Below are 18773 nucleotides of genomic sequence, written 5' to 3' on the forward strand. Positions count from 1 at the left end.
GGAACAGCAACAAGACTTTAGTTTCAACCACTCCATCTTGAAAAGGTAAAAATTGAACCCTCCAATTCTGACTTGTAGAAACTTCTTTACAGACGTTGGATAGCCAACTTAGGAAGTTTGATAACGAAATATGATCAATTCAGGAAATTAAAAGCTATACGCTAGTTTATCTAAATCCACTGGAACTTTTAGCCAACTTTTCACGCAATCGTGGCAATAACCCGGCCTAAGCTGCCAGCCTTGCCTATAAATATAATACGCCAATCCTCGACAATTGAGACATCCATCACAAAACCCAAAAACACTCTCAGTCGTGTATGTCCAAACGTTCTTAGAGAATCAACAACCAAATTCTCATCTCTCTGATATAGTTATAAATAGAAACTTTCCTTCTTTGTCCATCATTCATCTCTTTGATAGCCTTCTTCTCTCCGGCCCGTCCCTCAGCAGTATGGGACGTTTTGTGTTTTTGCAAGCGTGCGCTTTAGCTCTTTTAGCATCTTCTCTGGCTTCTGCTGCAATTGTCGAGCATTCATTCAATGTAATTAATCATTCACTCAATGTTTTCGACATTTGAAATATATCTCACGTATTTTAACATTATTTCTTATTAATTTACTTTGTTTTTGTAGGTGCAAAACCTCACTGTTCGAAAGCTATGCAATGAGCAAGTGATAACTGCTGTGAATGGAAGCCTCCCCGGCCCGACAATACGCGTTCGAGAGGGTGATACCCTTGTCGTCCACGTATTCAATAAGTCACCCTATGACATTACTATTCACTGGTAAATATATATATATATATATATTCTTAAGAAGACACTTAATTAATTGGTCTCTAGAATTGTTTTGACTTTGACAATAAAATCGCATGCATGGTAGCATTTTCTTTCACAAATCCTAAATTTTCAACATTTTGTTATCATCACCGCCCGCGATTACTCTTGACTTATTGAACATAAATTAAGTTCTTCGTGAGAATTCACTGAATACTTATAAGTCCATTTTTTTTTTTTTTGTCTAAATGCAAATAAAACTCTTAGTTTCTTTTTACATCAACAAAAAGTAAAAGATTTGTATTTTCTCTCCAAATATACATTAGCCATCCAAATATTTTACCAGTACGTTTTTAAATAAAGTTGTAAAAAATATCTATTTTGAGAATACACAATTGTTTTTTTTATTATATTTTATTATTTTTCAAAAACATGTTTGAGTTATTTTTTAGAATTCAAATTCTATTAAGATTTTATCAATCTTTTTCTAATTTTGTCTCAACTTTTCTAAACCATCCAAACATATATAACTTCAAAAAAACAAATTCTCTCGATATTCGTAATTTTGAATATAATACAAAATAGTATAATATAATACAAAAAAAATCGTATACCTTACCCAAACGAGCCCTTATGTTTTTCAAATATTAAGCTAAGTGTGTGTTTAAAAATACACAATTTTACTAAACATCTAATTGTATTTTTAAAAATTAAGTTTTCAAGTCGTACAATTTAAAACTACAAAACCACACAGGCTAGCTCTTAAGAGAATTAAACGAACTTAATATATTAATAAAACTATTCGTTTTTACTGTGCAGTACTATTGTTCTTATTAATTATTATCGCCAACTACATTATTTTATTTTATTTTTAATATTGAGTTATTATCATCATTATTAGATGCTTATATTGCGGATGAATATTGTATTTCCAGGCATGGTGTGTTTCAATTGCTAAGCGGTTGGGCTGACGGGCCAGAATATGTAACTCAGTGCGCTATACGTCCTGAAAATAGCTATACATACAAATTTAAAATCACAGGCCAGGAGGGAACCCTTTGGTGGCATGCTCACTCATCCTGGCTCCGTGCAACCGTCCATGGCGCCCTTATCATCCACCCCAGATCCGGTCGTTCATACCCATTCCCTAAACCCCACAAGGAAGTTCCCATCTTATTTGGTACGTACGATATTTATCCGACCTGTCAACAGCTAGTACTGGGCGTTTTGCATGTTACCCAAAAATCTCTTACTATTTCTAACTAAAATTCTGCAATGGCAGGAGAATGGTGGAATGCTAATGTCGTTGACGTTGAGAATGAGGCGGCCGCTACCGGCGCTGCTCCGACCATTTCCGACGCTTACACAATTAATGGAAAGCCCGGTGATCTTTACCAATGCTCTCAAAATGGTACGTAACAAATTATGCACGTACCATCACCATGCACGTTAATAACATTTTGTTCTATTAATCATGCTTCAATATTCTATTTCTATCATTTTTAGCAGACACATATAAGCTGACGGTTGTGCAAGGAAAGACCTACATGTTACGTATAATCAACGCTGCGCTCAATAACCAGCTCTTCTTCAAGATAGCCAATCACAATATGACAGTTGTCGCTATAGATGCCTCGCACACGAAACCGTACGTCACCGACGTTGTTGTGGTGGCCCCCGGCCAAACCACCGATGTCCTTCTCTATGCCAACCAGCCTGTGGGGTCCTACTACATGGCCGCAAGGCCTTACCTTAGCGTTGCAAATGTGTCGGCCGATACCACGACCACAAGGGGAATCATCGTCTATGAGGGCGCCACGTCAGCTACTCCCCTAATGCCGGTCTTGCCGGCTTTCAACGACACCCCCACGGCCCACAAGTTCTACTCCAATCTTACTGGTCTGGCGGGAGGGCCCCACTGGACCCCGGTGCCAAATCAAGTGGACGAGCACATGTTCATCACCTTCGGTCTCAACCTCGAGCCGTGTGGAGTGAACGCCACGTGTGGAGGGCCTTCACAGCAACGATTCTCTGCGAGCATGAACAACGAATCGTTTGTGTTGCCGAGCAATAGCTCTCTGTCTATGCTCCAAGCGTTCTTCCTCAATGTGGGTGGGGTCTACACCACTGATTTCCCCAGCGTGCCTCCGGTGAAGTTTGACTACACCAACCCCAACATCAGCAATGATCAATCACTGATATTTGCACCGAAAACAACAAAAGTGAAGAAATTTAAGTACAATTCAACGGTGGAGATTGTCTTGCAGAACACGGCATTCTTGGCGGTGGAAAATCATCCTATACACATTCACGGCTTCAATTTCCACGTGTTGGCTCAAGGGTTTGGGAATTATGACGCCGCTACTGACACCAAAAAGTTCAACCTCGTTAATCCACAGACCCGTAATACCATTGCTGTTCCAGTTGGAGGATGGGCCGTCATTAGATTACAAGTTAATAATCCAGGTTTGTATTTAATTATTCTTTAACTCCCTATTATATGATTTAAATTAATCTTTTTTTCTTGTTTTTTATTCTTTGTTTCTTACCATATTGTATGTATAAACTGTAAAGGTATATGGCTCGTACATTGCCATCTGGACGTGCACCTGCCATGGGGGCTGGCCATGGCTTTCGAGGTTGAGAATGGACCAACTCTATCATCTACGCTGCCTCCACCGCCGTTTGATCTACCAAAATGCTAGAAGCTCTACGTCGGCCATGCATGGCTTTCAAGCTGTGTCGTAACTGTTTTTTTCTTCCTTTTTTTTTTTTTTCAATGTTTGTAGTTTGGCATTTCGTTAATTTGTTTGACTGAAAAACAAAATTGTAATAACGGGAGGAATCATCCGTCGTCTGTTTTCACCATTAATTTCTTATTAAATTACATTCTTGAAGTGAAATAATATGGCTGTTTATTGCCAACATTACTTTTCAATATATATTGCTGTTTTTCCCCCGAACCTTAGTGAAAATCTCGTGTTCAGTGATCTGTGAGCTGCCGTCCTCCAACCTCAACCTCTGACAATAAGTCCGACATCTTATGCTGTATATTGTATAAGCAACATAAACTTTGATTATTATGAAATTAATTAAGTCAACACAAAATATCCATTTTTTTTTGTGTGTGGGAGATCTTAATTATAAAACTCCACCATACCAGGAGCCTCTCTTTCACGTTCTATCCTTTACTGATCATATTCGACATTATTAAAAAAAACTGTTGAGCTTGTGTCGATGAAGTTGGTGGCGGAAATGGGTATTCCGTCCCCGCCACCACCAAAGTCAGAAAACGGGAAAAGTCATAAATACCACCGACTTTTTCTGTTGGAAGGTTGTTTTCGACATCGTTGATCAAGTCGGTGAGAGTGACGGGTGGTAGACAAAAAATTAAACGGGCTTAATTTGAGTTATTAATTTGGGCCTAGTTTGAACTCTTTATAGGCTCGATTTGAATGATTTTGGGCGTAATTTGAACTTTTTCGGCCTAATTTTTTCTATTTTCTTGTTTGAGGCTTTTAGAAATGTAATGGATTTTAATTTTTGAACATTTTTGGGCCTGACTAGTGATATTAACAGATTAGATATATATATTAATTAACAAATTAGCTAGAATAATCACAAGAATATATATTAACAGACATGCCACCAGAAACTAAAAGAAAAACGTTAAATAAGAAAATTAGTCCATCTATCAAACTATTATCCCACATAAGGTAATAGGAGAAACGTCACTGAAAAATAACATAATAAAATTACATTAAAAACAAAAGATTAAATATACTTTAGTCCTCTCAATTAACAACTAATTTTTTTTTTTTAATAAAGCTATATGAGCTGACAACTGTAATACTTAAATACATTAAATTACCATTTTTATTGTAATTAAGCTTCTTCTTTAGCGTTGACCTTCTGTTAGCTACGGGGTGGCCACTTTAAACAACACTAGCTAGCTAGTAGCACAAAGAAGAAACATCACAAGCCAGTAGTCACCATAATTAACCTTTGATCCCTTCAACATCCAAATAAATCAAACAAAAAAAAAAAAAAAAAAAAAAAAAGCCAGATTTCGTGTGGTTAATTGCACACGTGGTTGACTTTGGGTACGTAGAATAATGATACTTGCTTCCGTATACGTATCCCATATTAAGCAACCCCATTCAGAATGTAATTCAATTAGTTGACGATTTCTTGCCTTAAAAGTGACTGTTTGTGGCAGCTTGAATGATACCCGTTGTTCCAATCTCTACTATATATGTGACGCATCTAACAATTCAAATCACGTATCCTAACGGATTGATTCGGCCAACGACCATTCTGTGAATGATATCTCCATGTCAGTAAACTCCAGCTTTCTTGATTCCAAATAGCACATCTTTTAAAAAATTAAATAATGTAAAATTATTAACATCACTTATCAAACTATATATCATAAAAATAGAACGAATGACAAACGTCATGACGCAGTAAAAGTCCAAGTATGCAGAAAAAACAGAGGACTTGTAGAAAAACGGGCACACACAAACAGTAGCATGAACAGTTGAGTAGCTGAAAAAAGACTGAAATTTCCTGAAATTTTATTTAATTTTCACATTTTCCAATTTTTCTACCAACCAAACAAAACCTAGATCACAATGATCAAAGACAAATTACATGTATCAAGAGTTGGCATCAAAAGCACCCAATATTTCACAACAAAATTGAAAAATCTTGGGAAAAAAAAAAAAGAAAAAGCAAACAAAACAAATTCCCAACAAACCCATCAGAGAGAGAGTGAGAGATTGCTCAACCAACCGAAGTGCAAATCAACGAAAAACCTTATGACCCATTAGATAGTGAGAGAGAAAGAAAAAATAAAGAGAGTGAGAAACAGAAAGTGAAGAAGGCGGAGACAAAGGAAAATGAGGAAGGCACTAAGGAGGAAAGTGAAGAAGAGGGAGAAGAGAAAAAAAAAAAAATGATTAAAAAGTACTGAATGGTGAAAGGAAAAGGGGCATCAAATTTAGAGAGACTTTCTAACCGGAACTATTTTGTAGAAATAATAAAGAGCTTGATGCAAGGTGCAAATGGAGGATTTTCTCTAAAATTTGGTGAAAAGTTCAAAATGGAGAGCTTGATGTTCTTAGATGCATCAATTTTAGATCATGACCATAAAATGGATATATAGTATCAATTTCATTTGAAATGGAGATGATCTTATTCCATATTTTATCTTTCCATGTCATAAATTCATGTAATATAAGATGTTATAATCTAATGATGATCGTCTCATATTCAATGATGATTTTAAAGAATAATTGTAGAAGTCTCTCATATGTTACTCTTGTATCTCTCAAAAAATGAAGTGACTTTTAAAATTACTATTTGATCAAAATTTAATAATGATTAACCATAAGCAATGATGGGGGGGGCCTGTAGGGGCCATGGCCCCTCCCCCCATTCCACTTTCTTATATATATATATATATATATAAAAGAAAAAAAAAAAAAAAAAAAAAAAAAAAAAAAAAAAAAACAATTGTAAGGTTGGAGAAAAAATTGTAAAAAAATCAAAAAATAGAAGGTAAAAAATCAAAATTTAGCCTATTGGCCCTTACAAAAAAAAAAAAAAAAAAGTTTCTGGCCGCTGGCTCCTGCCCATAAGAACTTCTAACTTCGTCTCTGATCACAAGCTTAATTGTGATTTTAAAAGCCATATCATTTTTGGAGGGGACACAAGAGTAACAAAAAAAGACTTTTAGCATTACTCTATTTTAAAAGTTGCATTACATTTAGAATGACACAAGAAAAACAAGACAAGATTCCTCATTCTATCTAGTATTACTTGGAGAACATTTCATAAGTTTTTATGTGACTTTTAAAACTATCATTTGATTGAAATCTAATAATGATCTATTACACATCTAATAATGAATTTAAAATGTACATAATTTTTTTTTAAAAAAAAAAAAACACAAGAAGGAAGACGTACGTAAATCTTTCTTTTAGCTCTTTCTGAAGAACATTTACAGAGGAAGTAGAACAAGAATATATAATAGACCACAACCAGAAGTCAAAACTATCCCATAAAGATTAATTTGCTTCAAGATTCTAACTTGTATTTGTTTTCTTGAAAATGTTCCAACTGGTCAAACTAAACTGCATGCTGTAGCTAGCTAGATAACTTAATTAAGTTGCATGCAGCGAAACACACGCGGCCGGTGCCAACTCAAATGGCGCCCATACGAAATTCCGTTGGCTGAGTTGACAATGCGCTCGGGTAATTGTGGCAAAGGCTAGCAGCCAAGAAAAAAAAAACAAAAAAATTGTGGCAAAGGTTAGGGTTTTGCCTTAATGAATGTGTTTTGATGGTTTTTATTTTTTTTTTGTTTTTTTGTTTGAAAAGATGTAAAAATTTATGTTTTTAAAAGTGCTTTCCATTGGTCTGGTTAGGTTGTTTATTAAAAATTTTGTTTAGATTAAAAAAAATAATAATAATAATTAACAAATTAAACATATCTTAAATATACGAGAATTTAAATAATATACACACAGAACAGGCAGATATAGCTGCCAGCTGAGCAGACAACTATCTGCTAACACAACTCAACTGGCAGGGAAATCAAATGCGTATGCAAATTCCCGATGGATTATTTGACAAAAAACAAGGTTATCTGGAAACTGTGAAAAAGTCAAAAGATCGATGTATTTAATTAAAATAATACCACTAGCTCACTGAACACGCAGATTAATATATATTATATATGATATGCGTAAAACTGCATGCATATGCTTGATCTTTACTATAAATAGGAACTTCCCTTTTCATTCCCTCTACTTCTTGTCTTCGATCCTAGCCATCTCTCCATTAATGATGGCTCGTTTTCTGGTTTTGATATCATGCGCTTTAGCTCTTCTGTCTTCTTCACTAACCACAGCATTAATCGTGGAACGTTTTTTCAATGTAATTAGCTTACCCGTTTGAGCTCTTTTTTCCACTTCTGAGTTCTGACAGTATTTTTCCTACGAGTCTTTGGTTGAATAATGCCTGCAACATCTTTTTTTTTTTTTTTTGTCTTTTAATTACTTTTGCTGTTGCAGGTGCAAAACCTAACTGTCCAACGGTTGTGCCATGAGCAAGTAATAACAGCAGTTGGTGGAAGCCTCCCCGGCCCAACAATAAGCGTCAAAGAGGGTGATATCCTTGTCGTCCACGTACTCAATATGTCTCCCTATAACATTTCTATTCACTGGTAAATCCTCAAATCGCTATTCAACCAAAAGTACTAGCACTCGAAAACATGTTTATTGTTGTTGCATGCATGTTTAAATCGCTATTCAACCGAAAACATGATAACATTCTTCTTTTATTTCTTATTTTCTTCCATCTATTTCTACTATTAGCTGGAATATATAACATAACATATTTGTTATTGTAGTTAAGTTTATTTTTAAACTATTCGTCTAAAAAAAAAAAAGTTTATTTTTAAACTTAATTAGTTGACCGACTCTGTTTTACTATACCTAAAACAAAGTATATAATGTAAGCGAGATCAATTTCTGATTCATTAATTATTGAGTGGGAAAATGAGAGAAGGATAAGAGAAAGAAATAAATCATTTCTATTGTGTAATTATATGAATGAAGTGATATTTTCTTCGTTATTAATTGTTGCTTATTCTAATATGAATATATGATCGAGGGAATATATATCTATCGATGCTGCAGGCATGGAGTTTTTCAGTTACTGAGTGGGTGGGCAGATGGACCTGCATATGTAACGCAATGTCCCATACGACCTGGACGAAGTTATACGTACAAATTTCAAATCACCGGACAGGAGGGGACTCTCTGGTGGCATGCGCACGTGTCGTGGCTCCGGGCAACAGTGTATGGAGCACTCGTCATCTCTCCGAGACTTGCTCATTCTTACCCATTTCCAAAACCCGACGAAGAAGCTACCATTTTATTGGGTTTGACTCCTAACATCAATTATACACTACTCGATCTTTGTGTTTAAAATTAATGGAGGAATATTATTGGATCGAGGGGCTAACAAATGAACAGTTTTGTTTAATTCTGATATAAATTGTGATTGCAGGGGAGTGGTGGAATGCTAATGTCGTTGACGTCGAGAATGAGGGCCTAGCCGCCGGTGTTCCCCCTAATAATTCTGACGCTTTCACGATCAACGGACAGCCCGGTGATCTCTACTCGTGCTCTAAAACAAGTACTTAACCAGTCACTCGATCACCACAATTTGAAAAAGAAAACGTGTACATATATATCACCGGTAGTTTTGTCCCAACATTGCAGGCCTTAGCTTGATCGCTAATAATTCACTTTTCAAAAAAACTAAACACTTAACACACTTTGCCAAAAACAAAACATATATAACACACTTTTTAGAAAAAAATTAAAAAAAAAAATACAAATTAAAAATACATATATATATATATATATATATATATATATATATATATATATATATATATATATACAAATATATATGTATATCAAATTAATTTAATTAATTTTCAAACCAAAATACAAAACACTTTTTAATGAACACCAATAACTTGTTTAGTTGTTTTTCTCAATGACTTGTTGACAAATTTGTTTAATAAAAGAAATCAAGTTAAATTTTGAACTTAAAAAAAAGGAAGATTAATGCTGCTATTGTACATTTTTCCAGACACATATAAGCTTACGGTGGTCCAAGGGAAGACCTATATGTTGCGCATTATCAATGCTGCACTCAATTACCAGCTGTTCTTCTCAATTGCGAACCATAAGATGAAAGTCGTCGCCATCGACGCCTCATACACGGAGCCTTACATAACTGACGTGATCGTGCTCGCGCCTGGTCACACCACCGACGTCCTCCTGACCGCTGACCAGCCTGTGGGGTCTTATTACATGGCCGCAAGACCATACATTACCGTTCCAGGGATAGCCGATAATACGCCCACGACGGGCATCATCGCCTACCAGCACTCCACGTCAGCTACTCCCCTAATGCCGGTCCTACCGGAATCCAACGACACGGCCAGGGCCCACAAGTTCTACACCAGTCTTGTTGGCCTCGCTGGTGGGCCCCAGTGGGTCCCAGTGCCACGTAACGTGGACGAGCACATGTTCATCGCATTTGGATTGAATTTGGCACCGTGTGGGGGAAGCGGCACGTGTGAGGGTCCTTCTGGGCAGCGAATCTCTGCGAGCATGAACAACGAATCATTCCAACTCCCTAGCAGCAGCAGGTTGTCTATGCTTCAAGCTTTGTTTTATAATAAAAAGGATGGGATCTACACCACTGATTTTCCTGACAACCCAAAGGTGAAGTTTGACTACACCAATCCCACCATCAGCTCCGATCAATCACTGCTATTCGCCCCCAAATCAACCAAAGTGAAGACATTGAAGTACAATTCAACGGTGGAGATTGTTCTTCAGAACACAGCCCTTCTAGCCGTGGAGAATCATCCTATACACATTCACGGCTTCAACTTCCACGTGTTGGCCCAAGGCTTTGGAAATTATGACCCCCAAAATGATCCCAAAAACTTCAACCTCGACAATCCACAAATACGTAATACTATCGCCGTGCCGGTTGGAGGTTGGGCTGTGATCAGATTCACAGCCAATAATCCAGGTTAATTTTGTCTTTCTACCATATCTTTTTTTTTTTTTTTTTTTTATATATATTTTGCACACGTATTAAATGGACTTTAAATGATAAATATTATGTAGGTATCTGGATGGCACATTGCCACCTGGACGCACATTTGCCATGGGGCTTGGGCATGGCTTTCGAAGTTCTGAATGGACCTACTCTCCTGTCTACGCTGCCTCCACCACCAATTGATCTACCGCAATGCTAAGAAATTGTTCTTCTTGTATATCTTCTCATTCTGTGTATTTTGATTTTCAAATTTTACGGTTTTAATTGCTGGAATCAAATTTGTTGTTGCTTAATTTGCAAATATCGTGAAATAAAAGACAGAAATTCTTCGCATACAATTCTATATGGTTCGGCGATATGTTTGAATCTATTGGAGAATAAGAGTGTTTTCTAAGGATGAAATCAGGATTTTTTTTTATTTTGGGGTCCGAATCTACGTTAATAAATAAGCATATAGACATATACAATCTCTCTATGTTTGTGTGTTTGTGTCGGGGTATGAACTTACGTAAATAAATAAAGACATAAATATATAATTTTTTTATATGTGCACGCGCGCATTTATGTATAATATTAACAGATAAATCTTAAATTAAATTTCATATTAAATCATAATGCACTTGCGCTTTTTAAAAGTCAAGTTTATGGATATTTTGCTTCCAAACCGAAAGCGTGTTCAAGATGCATCAAGAAGAACTTCACTACTTATAACTCTTGATTTTTCATCACATTTGAAATAAAGTACACAAATTTTAAAACGTGTCAATTTAGAGTATCAATCTTTTAATTTTTTTTTTTTCAATTTCAATCCTTTGTTAGAACTTTTTGTTAAATCATATCAAAATTTCGAAAAATACCCATCTTTTTTAGGGAAAAAAAAAATTTCAAGACTTTAGGTGTTGGTCAGAATTTAACGAAAGTTGCAAAAATACTTATGCCTGAATCTTTAAAAAAATATATATAATTTTTTAAAAAAACAAAAACATGGGTATTTTGAAAATTTTAATAGGATTTAACGAAAATTTGTAAAGAATGGTTGATATTGAAAAATGGATACCCTAAATTGAAACATTTTAAAGTTTGGATACTTAATTTCAAAAATAATGATAAATCAAGCTTTATAAGTGAAATTTTTCCTTAAAATTAAAAAGATTTGACACAAGATTAGACCTGTCATATGAAAGATGGAAATTAAACATTCGACGGACCCACAATATAAAAAGTAGTATTTTTTATAAGAGTTTTAAATATTTTTGGGTTGTTGAAGACCCCCAAGACCTATATAGGTCCGCCCCTAGTGTTTTCATTACGTTCAATTTAGCACATTCTTTAAAATGCTTATTATAAGCCACTTGTAGGTCAACCTCCTCATTAGAATTTCTCTTAGATGATTCACGTTGGTCAAGTATGTCATCCCACTAGACTCATTGCCACTTTTCCAATAAGCAGTAAATGCCATGAAATTACCCTTCTAATTATCATAGGGCTAATCCGAGTCATTAGATGACTCATCATTTGTGAGGGGTAATAGAGTGGCTCATGAAATTGCTAAAATTGCTGCATCTTTGTCCCTCCACCAAGTGTGGATTGACACGTTTCCTCCTTTATCTGACTGCATTCAGAAGGATTATTGTAATCTTGCTATTTAATGAAACAAGGTTTTTGTTCAAAAAAATAATAATTAAGGTGACATCCATCACTTTGCCTTTAGACCTTTTAGATATTCATTCAATTCGCAATGAACTATTTTTTGGAATGCAAAGTTAATTAATTTAAAGTTTATACTTTGGTATGCTTTGGTAAATCTTGGCGAAAATTAATTGAAGAACAGAACAAATATTTATATGGTAATGTTCATTAATTATTCTGATCGCTTTATAAAATTCGAATAATACATGAATACTCTTTCAATCAAATAACGTACATAATAATTCTGAAGAAAACGATCTTAATTAACTAGCAAAGTGAGCCCTCAATCACTCTCTGTCTCCCTAATTTGCCAATTATTCCTCACTCACTTACACAAATTACAGAGGAACGACATGGTGTTGAAGAAACCACGTACACGATCGACATAATTACTGGGCATATGGGGCAGCGGCTGTAATTGATGATGTTGTTGGATTGCCAGAAACAGGGCCAGGGGCCACAACACCGGAACTCAAAAGCTCGCCCATCGCACGGTGAGGGTTGCTGCGCTGTCTCTCACAGAGATCCGGCAAAAATACTCCTGCATGTCACAAACCAAGTGATAAAAATACATTAATTTCCAAAAGAGAACAATTTTATTTATGAGTTTTATCGGTTGAACGAACAATTAATTCTTTGATTGAAGGAGAAGCAAAATCATTTTTTTTTAAAACAAAAAAAAAAAAAGCACCAAAGATCAGATGTCATGAAGCTTTCATGAGTAAAGCGGGAAGGCGACAGGGTAACAAGAACAGGAGTCGTTGTACAAGAAAGCTAGGGACATTCGGCAAATTCCTAGGCTGCTTTACGTTCATCGTGGGTCATGTCTAGAAGCAAGAATCTATTATGGTGCCAAGCGGCATATTTCATCGGCAACTCTTAAATTCTAATTTTTTTTTATCGTAAAGAAATTAATAAATCACTCTTATCAAATAATTGGAATGATGCTCTTTATTCTTCACTAATTAATGAAGTTTGAATTTTCAATTTAAAGACACAAACTCAATTACCTTCGCCGGCGGCCAAATTGAAGTAGAGATCAATAACGTTGGGGCACTCCTGGTAGCAAGCCGGCGAGCAAAGCTTGGCAGTGAATTGTGGCTCAAGAAGGGCATCCGATGAAATACCAACCATGTTCCTATCAACCCCACACGCATGGACGCACTGGTCGGTCTCTATGTACTCGGCCATCCTCTGAACCAACACCTCCGATGTCCTGCATTGGTACTCCACGCTTCCATCCCCGGCCACCGACGTCTCCAGCAAACACCTTTTCCCCGAAGACGCTATCGAAAAGGCGCAAACATCCTTTGGCAGATCCTCGCATACAAGCTCAGCTACATAACATTCAAATATATCATCATCAACAACATAACATTCAAACATCGTCAACAACTATCAAAACATTAACGTTATTCAATTCAGACACCATTTTGTGGTGCCTGTTCTTGGTCTTTCGACCAAGATCCAAGAGTTAGAAAGAAAAAAAAAAAAAAAAATGAGAAAAGGCCAGGATATGAAATGATACCGAATGCTGCATGGAGGAAGAGAGAAGAGAGGAAAAGAACCAAAGGCAATTTGGAAGAGAAAGCAGCCATGGCTGGAATGTGTTTTCTGCTTTGTTGGTTCTTGTGTTGGTTTTGAGGATGCAATAGCATAGACAAAACACCGATAATTATTTTGTTCTGTGAGAGGCAGTGATGCGGGAGGGGAGGTATATATAGGTGAAGGACGAGGAACATAACCAGAACAGAACCTATGGACTATTTATAGCAAACTCACCGCCTTTGAAGGCTCGATTGTTTTCTTATTGCTCGGTTACAATTAACGTGTCTATTTTTGGTGAGCGTTTTGGAAGGTTTTAGTTTATTATTGTAACTATAAACTCAATTTTGGAAAACCTGTCCTTGGGTTTCTCGGAAAGAACCCTTGCGTGTCTTTCTTTCATGATGTTTTATTTTTAACCATATTATTTTTCCCGCAAAACTATCTTAATTCATTTTGACAAAGTTTTCTCCCATCTAAATTAGGTTTTTTTTTTTTTAATGTAATTAACATATATTTAAATTGTTTAATTTTTATATTTATTTTAATTAAAGTATTTTTGTTTAATATGTTAAGATTTAAAAAATCATTAAAAAAAAAAAAAAAAAAAAGAAGGTGGGGTTCTTGTCTAGGAGTGCTTTATTTTTTAGGCTAGTAAAATTAAAGACGGACATTCATTGGATGCCCTCATGCCTGCATGTCGAAGTTTCCAATAAGGAGAGAATTTTGATATTCCTTTTGTTATTGTCCTTAATTTCCATCCTTTCGGCGGCCGCTCTGGACGACATCTCTAAAGGGTCCAAAACACTAGTAAATAATGGATATAAATTTAATAACGTATATGTTACCAAATAACAATATATTTTAAAAACACCATTAAATATAATAAAATAAAATTTTAATCATGAAACAGATATCTTCCATTACACTTATTTCTAGATCTTTAATTTATATATAGTTGTCTCCGAATAAAAATAAATCCTTAATTTGATCAAAAAGAAAAGGCACAACAAAAGATAATAAAATAGTAGAAAGTTAGTGGCCGGTCTAATAATTAAAGAACGCCGAATATTATATGCCCCTGTGGTATATATATATATGGAGATCATTTTCCCACTCTAACCAATTATTCCATTTTTTTTTTTTTTAAAAGTCGTATAAAATAAGTGATTTTTTTTAAATAAAATAACTAAAAAAATTTGTAAGATTTTATACTAGCCATTATAAATAGCAATGTAGCGTTTTACTTTGCTATTATAAAACCCTTGATTTCGTTGACTTAAAAAAACAAAACCCTTAATTACATTGACCTGGCTTTTGGTACTGGGTCAGATTTGGCGTGAATTGTATGCTATGCTAGCACACCACAAGACGTGCAGGAAGCAGGGTAGAAGCGAGGTCGGAGACTTGGGCATTGATCCACATTCTTTAAATTCGAGAAATTCCCGGCCAAGTACTGCAACGTTAGATTCCTAGTCCACATCGAAGAACAGGTTCAAATCACGGCGGTAATTAGAGACTGCCTGAAATAAAAGTCAAGGTCATGGTGGAGGTGGAGGTGTGGAGGCGCAATATTCTTCATAAAAAGCAAGAAACTTCCACGCGGTTCATAATCCGTGGAGTCTTTCCCACGAAAAAAGACCAAATACCAGTCTCGATCACCAATTAAAACCCGTGTCTAAAATTGTCATTAATTCACATGATATTGTCAAATGGCCAGTCGGAGGGAGAGGATTGACTTATAATCCATCGCTTGGCAAATAAAGAAAAATATTTGCAATTAATCGATATAAAATTGGAATTGGGTAAGAACCGTTCATTTTAAACTAACAGCCTAAAAACTGTCATTAAATTCAAAAAATAAAAATATTGGATCTCATTTTCTAATTCCTCTACCTACCGCGCTCCTTCTTCAGCTCTTCTGTCACCTTTTCACCACCATCGAGAACCCTTATCCTACCATCTATCTCTAGGGTGGAATATTTATTCTTGTAGCAACTCGGGATGGTGTGGCCGAACCACTTCGGTGGCCAAAGGCTTTGTTTGGAATCACCCCGCACTCCTTTTCCTCCTTTCTCACTCCTGGCACATTCGGCTTTTGACAGAAAAAGCTAATCACTTGCCCATTACCCAAAATGGACAAGTCAACCGGTGAAGAAGCTTCACTCATACATTTTGCCTAATATACCCTTTCACCTAATCATCCTTTTCACGGTTGTATATAGGGGTAAAATGAAAAAAATAAAAAATAAAAAAAAATAAAAAAAAAAAAATGAGGAAAACATGTTTTTTGTTAACCCAATCTACCCCTGGCTGTGTAGTGTAAACGGTTGTGTACAGGAGTAAAACGAAAAAAAAAAAAAAAAAAAAAAAAAAAAAAAAAAAAATGCCTGCCCTATCTTGAAAAAGCAGGCTGCTTTTTTTAAGCCTATGTCAAAGACTTGTCTTGCTAGAGTGCACGTGGAGAAATGGGGGGAAGGAGGGAAGGGGAAGGGTATATCAAACAGGGCCAAAATGAGTAATTTGGCTACTCTTAATGACTGGGTTAAAGGTGGTTGAACTACTTAGTAATCCGGCTATTTCAATGGCCTAATTGGAAGTGACTAAACTATCCCTATGTAAAAAAATAAAAAATAAAATAAAATAAAAAGTGTTTCGGCTATCCTAACAACCACTCACATGTGCAAGTCACATTTTTCCTCTCTATTTCATTTGTTGTTGCAGTCGCTCATTTTAACAACCCAAATAAAATTTGCACTATTTACAATGTCTTAGGTATTGAACCATCTTTATTTGGTAAAAGGGAAAAAGAAAAAGTGTTAAAGAAAAAGAAAAAGACGAAAAAATTTAAAAAAAAAAAAAAAAAAAAAAAAAAAGGTGAAATATCTACTTGTTTGTGATGCCAAATAGTCATAAGTCTAGATGTGAAATTTCTACCGAAATAAAGAAGTGGGACCTTGTAGAAATTGAATGTATCAAATAGTTGAAAGTCGATCTGCAGGCGACGGGCGTCAATGTTAATGGGGCTTTAATTTGCCGTCTTGGTCAAAGGTTTATTTTATTTTATTTTTTTATTTTTTTATATAGATACTTTGAAACAAACATACAGGGAAAGCAAGAGAACTAGGTGGAAAGACTCCTACCATCACTAAGGATGGAGGGGGGGTCTTTACCACTTACAATAGGAAATGAAGAAAAAGGAAGGGGAAAACTGGGAATGCTACCAGAAAAAGATCTGGTTGCGGCCCAACGTGCCATATGGTGGGCACAGAAGGTTGCACTTCTAGAGATTTTGTGAGCTTTCCAAGAGGAAGAGACTGAGATGGAGCCAACTATGTTCATGATGAGAGAAGAAATCCTCCCATCTTGAGTAATAGACGGATTATGTAAAGCAGAAATGACAACTTGTGAATCACCTGTAAGAAATTACATAAATGTCCCTTATGTCATATTTAATTTGATGTAACGGTTACGGCTTTTAATTACTGTAACGGTAATTATAATAAATGTATTCAATATGATTTAAACAGTTTTTATATTCCACATTATGGTTCATGATAATAACGGTTTTTTTTATATTTATGTTTATGATTTAATTCCTTGATGGGAGGAATAAAATCAGCTAACCATTAAAGATGAGGGTCCCTGGCCTACCTATATAAAGAGCCCTATGTATCCATCTATTGGCACCGGTAGGCATAGGTCAGAAGATCTTCAGTCTAAAATTTTCTTTTTGCAGAATTTATGTTTATCGCTAAGGCTTCTTCATATGTTTGAGCAAAAATGGCTGGAGGTATTTATATTTAATTCCGCTGCTTATTTTATTGAATTAGCATTTTATTTACTATTATGCTAACATGTGGTATCAGAGCCTACCTCTATGTCAATTTGCTCAGCATTAAGTTATTTTTATTGAATTTCGTTCGGGTCAAATCCAATAGATGATATGGGAATAATGTTTGCTTAGATTTATGTTCCGTTCATGTATTGTTTTTAGCATCTATGCCTTGATGATTTATAATAATTGTAAATCATAAGATTTTGAATCTGTAAGTGCTTTGTGAGTAAAACATTTTTTTAGCACTGTTTTGGCAAAACAAAGATTAAAAAAAAAAAAAAAAAAAACTAATTGCTTCGAGTGCTTTGTACTCTCGAAACTTGCAAAACTTCAATATTTTAGCACTTACAGAACATGAAATAAGCTGCCATGAAAGTGAAACCCACCATAGCACCACCAGCCGTTGCTCCAAACATTCAGCACTGGCTATGACGAGAAAAGTGCCGCATAAGGTTGAGCGACAGCCCACTAGTCTCATGAAACCACCTTGAAACCCAATGGGTGGTGTTTGGAGATGGTTCTAGGTGGATGGCCGACTGGCCATTGGTCATTCGACGGCAACAGTGTTTCAAGGCGGCCCAAGAACCTCACCGCAAAGCCCCATAAGCTGAGCTGCATGGGATAAGGGCCGCATAAGGCTGTGCGGCAGCCCCAGTGGCAAACCGCCGCATAAGGCTGTGCGAGGTAGGGGTATGAGGGTGGCGGCTACAGAGCTTCAGGTATTCCAGGTCAAAGGTTGTGTTTTCGGGTCAAGGGGATAAATTTTCGGGTTAGGGTTAATATGGGTTTCGGGTATGGGTTTTTTTTTAACAACAAGCCCGATCCAGTTTTAAAAAAAAAAAAAAACTTGGATCATCAAGTGGGCTGACCCAGAATTCCAACCCATTTTTAGCCGCCCATCCCGAATTAAAAACATTTAAGTTATTGTGGGGTTTAGATCTTGGGCTCTCTAAAGGTTTTAAGACTACTAAAACCATTGGGTCATAAGTTTTATTATGTCTTTATATTGTAATTTTATTTGTCTTATAATTTTTTCATTATTCAATATTAAAATTATTGTTTCTTTAATACTTGAACTTATGGATATATTCAACTGTTTAATTTATATTGTTTAAATATAAAATTGCTTGATGCCTAGACCCAAGAATAATTAGCAATACCATACATGCTGGTGTGTTTACAGTAATATCCAAGAATGCAATGTCTAGAAAAGTTCTGGCTAAGGAAAGTCTTGGGATTTAAGTGTGTCCGTTGTGACCCCCCTCA

At 35.7% G+C, this 18773-nt stretch overlaps 3 protein-coding genes across 3 annotated transcripts; 2 read left to right on the top strand and 1 right to left on the bottom strand.

Annotated features, from left to right (window-relative positions):
• Positions 1-291: 291 nt before the first annotated feature.
• LOC133873955 (laccase-7-like) lies at positions 292-3717 on the top strand. The gene is made up of 6 exons (XM_062311765.1): positions 292-541; positions 633-784; positions 1711-1955; positions 2058-2186; positions 2285-3241; positions 3350-3717. Exons 1-6 carry the CDS (start codon positions 452-454, stop codon positions 3478-3480), a joined length of 1704 nt encoding a protein of 567 aa, XP_062167749.1. The 5' UTR covers positions 292-451; the 3' UTR covers positions 3481-3717.
• A 3887-nt stretch (positions 3718-7604) lies between these two features.
• Positions 7605-10783, top strand: LOC133873678 (laccase-7-like). Its single transcript, XM_062311422.1, has 6 exons — positions 7605-7717; positions 7855-8006; positions 8482-8726; positions 8855-8983; positions 9449-10405; positions 10504-10783. Exons 1-6 carry the CDS (start codon positions 7625-7627, stop codon positions 10632-10634), a joined length of 1707 nt encoding a protein of 568 aa, XP_062167406.1. The 5' UTR covers positions 7605-7624; the 3' UTR covers positions 10635-10783.
• Positions 10784-12255: 1472 nt separating this feature from the next.
• LOC133872948 (uncharacterized) lies at positions 12256-13972 on the bottom strand. The gene is made up of 3 exons (XM_062310626.1): positions 13653-13972; positions 13135-13461; positions 12256-12665 (listed from the first exon to the last, which is right to left on the bottom strand). Exons 1-3 carry the CDS (start codon positions 13864-13866, stop codon positions 12514-12516), a joined length of 693 nt encoding a protein of 230 aa, XP_062166610.1. The 5' UTR covers positions 13867-13972; the 3' UTR covers positions 12256-12513.
• Between the last annotated feature and the right edge of the window lie 4801 nt (positions 13973-18773).

The sequence above is a fragment of the Alnus glutinosa genome, chromosome 7 (genome assembly GCF_958979055.1).
Source record: "Alnus glutinosa chromosome 7, dhAlnGlut1.1, whole genome shotgun sequence".
NCBI classification, from domain to species: Eukaryota; Viridiplantae; Streptophyta; class Magnoliopsida; order Fagales; family Betulaceae; genus Alnus; species Alnus glutinosa.

Excerpts from the sequence above, each read along its gene's own strand:
- LOC133873678 (XM_062311422.1), top strand. The coding sequence starts at position 7,625 with ATGATGGCTCGTTTTCTGGTTTTGATATCATGCGCTTTAGCTCTTCTG. Across the intron at positions 8,007-8,481 it reads TATAACATTTCTATTCACTG|GCATGGAGTTTTTCAGTTAC; the intron begins GTAAATCCTCAA and ends TCGATGCTGCAG. Across the intron at positions 8,727-8,854 it reads AGAAGCTACCATTTTATTGG|GGGAGTGGTGGAATGCTAAT; the intron begins GTTTGACTCCTA and ends TTGTGATTGCAG.
- LOC133872948 (XM_062310626.1), bottom strand. The coding sequence starts at position 13,866 with ATGTTCCTCGTCCTTCACCTATATATACCTCCCCTCCCGCATCACTGC. Across the intron at positions 13,462-13,652 it reads CTTCCTCCATGCAGCATTCG|CTGAGCTTGTATGCGAGGAT; the intron begins GTATCATTTCAT and ends AATGTTATGTAG. Across the intron at positions 12,666-13,134 it reads CAATTTGGCCGCCGGCGAAG|GAGTATTTTTGCCGGATCTC; the intron begins GTAATTGAGTTT and ends TGTGACATGCAG.
- LOC133873955 (XM_062311765.1), top strand. The coding sequence starts at position 452 with ATGGGACGTTTTGTGTTTTTGCAAGCGTGCGCTTTAGCTCTTTTAGCA. Across the intron at positions 542-632 it reads TTGTCGAGCATTCATTCAAT|GTGCAAAACCTCACTGTTCG; the intron begins GTAATTAATCAT and ends TTGTTTTTGTAG. Across the intron at positions 1,956-2,057 it reads GGAAGTTCCCATCTTATTTG|GAGAATGGTGGAATGCTAAT; the intron begins GTACGTACGATA and ends CTGCAATGGCAG.